The sequence below is a fragment of the Rhinopithecus bieti genome, unplaced genomic scaffold (assembly GCF_001698545.2).
Source record: "Rhinopithecus bieti isolate Rb0 unplaced genomic scaffold, ASM169854v2 scaffold_10264, whole genome shotgun sequence".
NCBI classification, from domain to species: Eukaryota; Metazoa; Chordata; class Mammalia; order Primates; family Cercopithecidae; genus Rhinopithecus; species Rhinopithecus bieti.
The window spans coordinates 326931-335600 of record NW_016806418.1 but is presented as its reverse complement, the minus strand read 5'-3'; the positions used below and the strand labels follow the sequence as shown (position 1 = coordinate 335600).

The window sequence follows — 8670 nt, the reverse complement described above, 5'->3', positions numbered from 1 at the left end:
GCTGGAGTGTAGTGGTGTAATCTTGGCTCACTGCAGCCTAATCCTCTTGGGATCAAGCAATCCTCCCACCTCAGCCTCTCGAGTAGCTGAGACTACTGGTGTGCACCACCACACCTGGCTAATTTTTGTATTTTTGTATTTTGAAGAGATGGGGTTTCACTATGTTGGCCAGGCTGGTCTCGAACTCCTGACCTCAAGTCATCCACCTGCCTCAGCCTCCCAAAGTGCTGGGATTACAGGTGTGAGCCACTGCACCTGGCCTTATTTGAGCTCTGTTTCTACTTGTATGAGCTAGGGAAACTGTTGAGTCCTTCTTCCAGTCTCAACCAGCATGGGGACTTCAAATGGACAGACATGGCCCCTCCTTCATTTATATTTATTCCAGACCATTGCACACTTCTCTCCATCCTGCTCATGGGTCTTAGAAGGGCTGGCAGGAGTTAAAGTTCCAAAAAGTTCCCAGGCCAACAAGAGTGGAGCCAGGAAAAGTGATGGAGGAGGTATTGGTGCTCTGAGGGTCAGAGTGGTACCCAAGCTAAGGGGTGGAGGTGGAGGAAACAGGTTAGTTGCTCCTCATGATCATCCGGATCCAGTCCACATACTTGCAAACATAGGTGTAGACTCCAGGGATGCCATCTTGTCCACAAGGCCCCACAGACCCCCAGGACACCAGACCTTGAAGGACTCCCCCACACACCAGGGGGCCCCCGGAATCACCCTGGAAAGGAAGAGAAGTACTGTCTGAACAAGGGAGACATCTTATTTCCGTTTTCCTCTCCAACCCTCCAACCCAGTCCTGGGCCTTGGGGAGGGCTCCAAGTCTGGTCAAAAGAGGAAAGAGTATAATCACTTTCCCAGAGGACAATGGTAATGGCTAACCAAAAGAGAAGAGCCACTGTCTCTAGGGGCCAATCCCAGGGAAGAAGGGTGGAACTCCATAAAGGACAGAGGTTCTCTCAAGGACAATGGCTGGGGCCCTGACCAATGAGGAGAGAGAACACTATTACCAATGACCAATCCCAGGGGAGGAGGGTGGGATTCCATAAAGGGTAGAGGTTCTCTCAAGGACAATGGCTGGGGTTCTGACCAATGAGGGGAGAGAGTGCCATCACTAATGACCAATCCCAGGGAAGGTGGGCAGGACTCCATCAGGAGCACAGAGTTCTCTCAAGGACAATGGCTGGGGCCCTGACCAATGAGGGGAGAGGCCACCATCCTCAAATCTCTCTCGGTCTGAGACAGCACCAACTGGAGAATGGTGTGGGAAAGACTTAGAGCCCCAGAAATAGCTGATTCCCTGTCTGGGCTCCCAGTTCTCTCTGTCTGTTTTGCTGCCTTTCCCTCTGCCCCCCACCCCATCTTTCCTTCTCTGTTCCCTTCCTCCCTCTTCTCTCCCTGCCCCTCCCCCTCCTCCATTCCCTGATCCTCCCTCATACTCCCTGTCTCTCTCCCTCCCTTATCCTGGGCCTCTCCTCCATTATTATTATTATTACTATTATTATTATTATTTTGTTTAGAGACAGAGTCTGGCTCTGTCGCCCAGGCTGGAGTGCAGTGGCGTGATCTCAGTTCACTGCAACCTCCGCCTCCCGGGATCAAGCGATTCTTCTGCCTCAGCCTTCTGAGTAGCTGGGACCACAGACTTGCACCACCACCCCCAGCTAATTTTGGTATTTTTAGTAGATTCAGGGTTTCACCATGTTGGCCAGGCTTGTCTTGAACTCCTGACCTCAAGTGATCTGCCCGCCTTGGCCTCCCAAAGTGCTGGGATTACAGGTGTGAGCCACAGCGCCCAGCCTCTCCCTTCCTTTTTGACCCCATCTCTCTCCAGCATCCCCTTTCCGTGATTCATCCTCCATCAGTTCTTCTCCTGCTTCCAGCCCCTCGCCTTCCCTTTCTGTCCTGGTGACCACACACGCTCACCTGGCAGGCATCCTGCCCTGGGACGCCGCCTGCACACACCATGTTGCTCGTGATTCTCCCAGGATACACCTCACTGCAGGTGGCATGGGAGACGATGGAGAGGTTGAGGCACTGGAGCAGATCTGGGAATGGGTCTGGAGAGGGAACATGCGTGCTGCAGGGTCCCCTAAATCTTCCCACTTTGAGGTCACATCCCTCTTCCCTCGATGTGGCCCATCTGAGTCAATATCCCAGCCCCTCACCAACCTGTACTACAATCCTGAAACCTCCAAGTTACATATTTATGATTTAATTTCATATGAATCATGACCCCAGATGATTGACAGTCTCTTTGGTCTTTGACATTTGACTTTGAGTGGCATAACTCAAGACCTTTCTTGTCTCTCCAGCCTCAGAGACAACGAGTCCAGACCTGACCCTCTTCAGTGCCTGGTACTGTGATCTTTGACCTTCTATCTTATTACCTTATGATCCCAGCTTGATCTCATATCTTGTCTCCTGACCCCATGTCCCTGTCTTTACCTTAACCTCCAACCTCAGCTCCGCATCTTGCAAACCTCACTGCTTCCAATGCCAGTGACCCCTGATCCTAGTTTATTCGGCCCCAGCCTCCACGACCTGAAATCTTGGACCTCACACCCCAAACGCTATGACCTCCAATCTCAGATATGTGATTTCGGATAGAATCCCAATGTCCATCCTCAGATTCTAACTAGATTGTACAACCTCTGGATCCCATGACCTTAATTCTACAGTGACCTCTAACCCCAGACCCATGACCCACAAGGCCCATATCCTATCTACATATATATATATAATATGCCTTTTGCTTCAGTGTGATGACCCCTGACACACTCTGACCTCTGACCATGTCTCTGACCTCGGATCCCTGACTTCATACCCAGTCCCTTAACCCCTTTGACTCCCAAGACCCCAATCCACCATAATCTCTGACCCCAAACCATGATCCTGATGTCCCATCCCACATCCTGACCCTTTACCCATCCTTCCTCTAAGGTGTCATGATGTGACCTCTCGCCCTGTATCCCAGACTTGTACCCATCCTGACCCCTGACCCCTGACCCCTGACCCCTGGCCCCGGGCCCCTTACTCCATGGGTGGTTGGTGATGCCCCAGCCTGAGACGTGGCACTCGGTGCCAGCAGTTGCACAGTCACTGGGCAGGGGCAGGGGTCGAACGCTGCTGGTTATGCGGACGGGCAGGCGCAGCCGCAGAAGCCGGAGGTCGTGCTCATGGCTCGTCGAGGCTCCCAGGTAGCCGGGGTGGGTCACGGAGAAGCCGCTGTGCCGGATCTGCTCGGTCCAGTCGAGCTGGCTCAGGCTGTGTTCCCCCAGGCGCACCCAGTACCTGTTGCCGGTGGCGACAGCTGAGCAGGTGGCAGACAGGCAGTCCCCCACCTTGCACCCCTCCACAGACACTCCCAGGCCCTGCTGCCACTCCCCGCTGCTCTGCCTCTCACTGTCTGTCTTCTCCCCCGTGCCTCTCATTCTCCAAGTCTCTCTTGCAGGCTCTTATTCCCGACCTCCATCACTCTCTTTCCATCTTGGGTGTTCACTGTTTCTCCTCCCATGTCCCTGCATCTGTGTCTCTCTCTCTCCCCCCCTTTTTTTTTCAAGACAGAGTCTCGCTCTGTCACCCAGGCTGGAGTGCAGTGGCACCATCTTGGCTCACTGCAACCTCCGACTCCTGGGTTCAAACAATTTCCCTGCCTCAACTTCCTGAGTAGCTGGGATTATAGGTGCCTGCCACCACGCCCGGCTAATTTTTGTATTTTTAGTGTGTGGGTCACCATGTGGGTCAGGCTGGTCTCAAACTCCTGACCTCAAGTGATCTGCCCACCTCAGCCTCCCAAAGTGCTGGGATTATAGGTGTGAGCCACTGCGCCGGGCCTCTCTGTCTGATTATCTCGGCCAGTGAAGCCCATGAAGACAGGGACATCAGTGGGCCTTGTTCACCGCCTTATTCCCACCGCCTGGCACAGAGCATGTGCCATCCACGCTGCTGACTGAATGAACGAGTGGGTTGGTGAATGGCCTCTCTGCTGGCCCTCTCTCTCTCCTGAGTCTCTGTTTCTTTGCATCTGAGCTCCCCTTTCACAAAAAAGTTCCAGGCCAGGAGCAGTGGCTCACGCCTATAATCCCAGCATTTAGGGAGGTCAAGGCAGGAAGATCGCTTGAGCTGAGGAGTTTGAGACCAGCCTGGGTAACATAGCGAAACCCTGTCTCTACAAAACAATTTAAAACTTAGCCGGATGTGGTGGTGCAGGCCTGTGGTCTCAGCTCCTTGGGAGGCTGAGGTGTGAGGATCACTTGAGCCCAGGAGGTTGAGGCTGTAGTGAGCCAAGATAGCATCACTGCACTCCAGCCTAGGTGACAGAAAGAGCAAGACTCTGTCTCCAAGGAAAAAAAAAAAAAGAAAAGAAAAGAAGAAGGAAGGAAGGAAGGAAGGAAGGAAGGAAGGAAGGAAGGAAGAGAGAGAGAAAGAAAGAAGGAAAGATTCCAGAGCATCAGTCCACTGAGGCCCAGAGAGGTGCCAGGCATAGTCTCTGAGGTTACACAAAGAGTTTGGGTCATGTTGGCCAGATGCAGTGGCTCACACCTGTAATCCCAGCACTTTCGGAGGCGAAGGTGGGCAGGTTGTTTGAGGCCAGGAGTTCAAGACCAGCCCAGTCAACATGACAAAACTCCGTCTCTACAAAAAATACAAAAATTAGCTGGGCATGGTGGTGGGTGCCTGTAATCCCAGCTACTCAGGAGGCGGAGGCAGGAGAATCACTTGAACCCGGGAGGCAGAGACAGCAGTGAGCTGTGATCGCGCCATTGCACAGCAGCCTGGGTGACAGAGCGAGACTCTGTCTCAAAAAAAAAAAAAAAAAGAGTTTGGGTCAGACCTGGGCCCCGGGCCCAGACTGGGTCAGGGAATGGCTGGGGGGAGTGGCAGATGTCACATAGGAAAGAAAGGGTACATGCAGGAATGGAGAGGCAGGAGGGCAGGTTCCAGGACCCTCCCCGGCCCTCCACACATACCACACCTCACCCTGCCCAGCACCACCCCAGGCCCACTGCTAAGGAAGTTCCACTCCTGGTCTAACCTCAGATTCTCTTGTTGCAGGACCAGCTTCTTCCCAGTGGGCACTGCCCTCCCTTGTGATCCTACCCCCAGCACTTGCCTTCCCGTAGTCCTCTCTTCGCCCACCCCAGGAAGGGACTCAGCCTGGGGCTTACCTGCCGCTGCAGTGAGCCGCTGTGAGGACCCACCTGCTGTCAATAAGGACGCCCCCGCAGCGCAGGCTGGTGCCCTCAAACAACCCCACCTGCCACGGCTGTGAGTTACGTCCACACTCGGTGCCATTGAAAATCTTTGGTGTGGCTGCCTGGCTGAGCCCTGGGGACAGACAGGGGCCTGGGTCAGAGAGAGGAATAAAAGATACAGAGATGGAGACACACAGAGAGAGATAGAGAGAGAGAGAGAGAGAGAGAGAGAGAGAGAGACCCAGTGATAGAAAAAGACCATGAAACACCAAAGAGACCCAGGGAGAAAGATGCTTACACATAGGAGGGAAACGGAGAGGCAGAGATTCAGAGAGGGACGGAAGGGAAGAGGGATCGAAGGATAGGGGAGACCGAGGTGAGCAGTGCCCTGAGAGCTGCAGCTAAATGGAGGCAGAGAGAAAGCCGCTGTCCTCCTCACCACCAGGCTGGGGGCCAGAGCTGAGATGGGGAGGGGTGGGGCCTCCTCATGGGGGATGGAGGGACCCAGTCCCAGTCCTGCCCTCTCCCTGCTCCAGGAGAACTCACCAAGAACACACAGGAGCAAAAAGATGCTGGGTCCCATGGCAGGTCACCTCCAAAGTCTGGAGGGAAAAGGGAAATCTCAGAGGTCACCCTTTCCCCGTGCCCTCCACCTCTGCCCTCTCTGCTTCTCTTTGAAGGTCACCAAGGGGATGACCTGCTTGTCCTCTCTCTACCTGTCCTCCTGCGTGTCACTCCCTCATTGGCAGTCGCCTACCTCCTTCTCACCTTGTCTCGTCGTCTGCCAGATCCTCTACGTGGCTGTCACTGTTCGGCCTGTCCACGTCGCTGCTATCTCTCCGTCGACCTACCTGCCTGTCATCTCATCTGCTGGCCCCTCCGCCATCCAACTCTACCACTCTGCACCTGGCTCCTCAGCCACCTGTCATGTTGCTCAACCGGTCCCTTTCCTTCCATCTGTCGCTCCAGACAGACCACTGACAAAGCTCTTAACTCTCTTTGTCTTGGTCCATCCAATTTCCGGGTTGAGGGAAGGGGACCAGGAAGACAGGGGTGGGGCGTCCTCTAATTCTGCAGAAACTCTTCTCAGCTAATCACACTTAATTGAGCTTTACAGCTAAATGGAGTGGGGAAGGAGGAAAGGACCCAGAGTGGGAAGACCCAGCCCCACTCCCTCTCTCCTCTGCAAGTCAGCCAGCAGCCCCGGGACTGATGACTCAAGGTGACGATGGAGCTGGGTTCTAATCCTGACTCCAGTGACAAAGGAGGGTGGGGAGGGAGACCTGGGACACCTGGGGCCCATCCCAATGCAGTGCAGGGGAGGGGCAGGGGGAAGGAGAGGCTGTGAAAGCAGGAGAGTGGATGGGAGGGGCAGGAAGCCCGAGCTAGAAAGAGTCCCAGAAAGAGAAGAAGAGATGAAGGAACAGACTTCTGAATAGGTGATCAGGCAGGTACAGAAGAGAGTTTCTGAACTGAGTTCATATATATACATATGAAGTTGATCAATCTAATTCCATAAAGTTTTTCTTTGCATAAGAACTTCTGTTGCTTAAATAAAATCCACAGAGAAAAAAAAAGACACAGGGAAGGAGAAATGGTAGAAAGAGAGAGAGAGAGAAAATGAATCACAGGGCAAGGGAACTTTGTGCTGTTTTTTGTTTTTTGTTTTGAGATGGAGTCTCGCTCTGTCACCCAGGCTGGAGTGCAGGGGTGCGATCTCCACTCACTGCAACCTCCACCTCCTGGGTTCAAGCTATTCTTGTGCCTTAGCCTCCTGTTGGGATTACAGGCACATGCCACCATGTCCAGCTAATTTTTGTATTTTTAGTAGAGATAGGGTTTCACCATGTGGGTCAGGCTCTTCTTGAACTCCTGGCCTCAAGCAACCTCCCTGCCTTGGCCTCCCAAAGTGCTGGGATTATAGGTGTGAGCCACCACGCCTGGGCTCTGTGCTGGTTTATCTGAGTTTTTGCTTCATCTAGGAGGAATGGAGGAGAGAAAGAAGGAGAGAGAGAAGGGACAGAGAGAGAAAATGAGAACAAAAAGGGAATTAGACTCAGAGGAAGGGGGATTAAGAAACAAACCAAGAGAAAATCTGTCAGGGCCAGGCGCAGTGGCTCATGCTTGTAATCCCCGCACTTTGGGAGGCCGAGACGGGCAGGTCACTTGAGGCCAGGAGTTCAAGACCAGCCTGGCCAATATGGTGAAACCCTGTCTCTACTAAAAATACGAAAACTAGCTAGGTGTAGTGGCGGGCACCTGTGGTCCCAGCTGCTCAGGAGGCTGAGGCAGGAGAATCCCTCGAACCCGGGAGGCAGAGGTTGCAGTGAGCCAAGATTGCGCCACTGCACTCCAGCCTGGGCGGCAGAGAGAGACTCCATCTCAAAACAAAAAAAAAAAAAAAAAGAAAAGAAAAGAAAAAAGAAAAGAAAAGAAAAGCAGTCAGACAGACAGAGTGCACAAACAAACAAACCCCAGGACAAAACAGAGCAGAGCAAACCCCCACCCTACGACTGTCTTTTAGTCCTTCACTTTCTCTCTGGGTCTCCAGTCTCTGTCCATGTCTTATTTCAGAATCACAGAACCGTAGCTTTTGATTCGCTCTTAGAAACAACCTAACTGCTTTAACACATCATTGGTCAGCGTGATTGGCGTTGATAACCCCGGTCCCCACAAAGCCTCCTGCTGGCTGTTAAGAGCTTTCCTTTTTTGGGCAGAGAGGATAAAAAAGCACCATGACTGTCCTTTCTCTGGAAAGGACACACTTCACACACACTGACAGCACCAAAACGCCACTTCTTCCTTTTTCTGGTATCAAGTTTTACAATAAACCTCAACTAAATAAGCAAAGAAACAAAAGCAGAAATACCAACGACCTAACTCAACCTCTCTCTTTTTTTGTGTGGATTTTTAAGAGAATCACGTTTACTGACGTGGAATTTATCTCCAGTAAAATTGAATACAAAAAATAAGGCAGGGTCCCTGATTTTAAGGAGCATTCATGCAAATTAAAAATTACCATGTATATGGTTAGTAACAACGTATTGTGTACTTGAAAATTACTGACAGAGTAGGGTTTTAAGGGTTCTCACTACAAGTAAATATTAGTATGGGACCAGGCATGGTGGCTCACGGCTATAATGCTAGCACGTTGGGAGGTTGAGGTGGGAGGATGGCTTGAGGCTGGGAGTTAGATGCCAGCCTGGGTAACATAGTGAGACCCTGTTTCTACAAACAAAAACTGAAAAAATGAACCAGGCATGGTGACACATGCCTGTAGTCCCAGCTATGTGGGAGGCTGAGGTGGCAGGATCACTTGAGCCCAGGAGTTTGAGGCTGTAGTAGCTACGATTGCAGCATTGCACTCCAGCCTGGGTAAGAGAGTGGGACTCTGTCCCCCAAAAAAAGATTAAATGTAAGCATATGAGACAATGCATATATGAATGAGCTTGATTTAACCATTCCATCATGTTCT

At 52.1% G+C, this 8670-nt stretch overlaps 1 protein-coding gene across 2 annotated transcripts; it reads right to left on the bottom strand.

Moving 5' to 3' along the window:
• Positions 1-421: 421 nt before the first annotated feature.
• Positions 422-5778, bottom strand: KLK12 (kallikrein related peptidase 12). 2 transcript variants are annotated; one of them, XM_017876507.1, is made up of 6 exons: positions 5742-5778; positions 5169-5328; positions 3035-3291; positions 1924-2057; positions 603-718; positions 422-479 (listed from the first exon to the last, which is right to left on the bottom strand). In XM_017876507.1, exons 1-6 carry the CDS (start codon positions 5776-5778, stop codon positions 422-424), a joined length of 762 nt encoding a protein of 253 aa, XP_017731996.1. The 2 variants fall into 2 exon arrangements, with proteins under 2 accessions (XP_017731996.1, XP_017731994.1); XM_017876505.1 differs by having other exon boundaries at positions 437-718.
• Positions 5779-8670: the final 2892 nt, after the last annotated feature.

Coding starts and splice junctions, on each gene's coding strand:
- KLK12 (XM_017876507.1), bottom strand. CDS start 5,778: ATGGGACCCAGCATCTTTTTGCTCCTGTGTGTTCTTG. Junction 719..1,923: donor CAGGGCAGGATGCCTGCCAG/GTGAGCGTGTGT, acceptor CTTCCTTTCCAG/GGTGATTCCGGGGGCCCCCT. Junction 480..602: donor GTCTACACCTATGTTTGCAA/GTATGTGGACTG, acceptor CACTTTTCCTGG/CTCCACTCTTGTTGGCCTGG.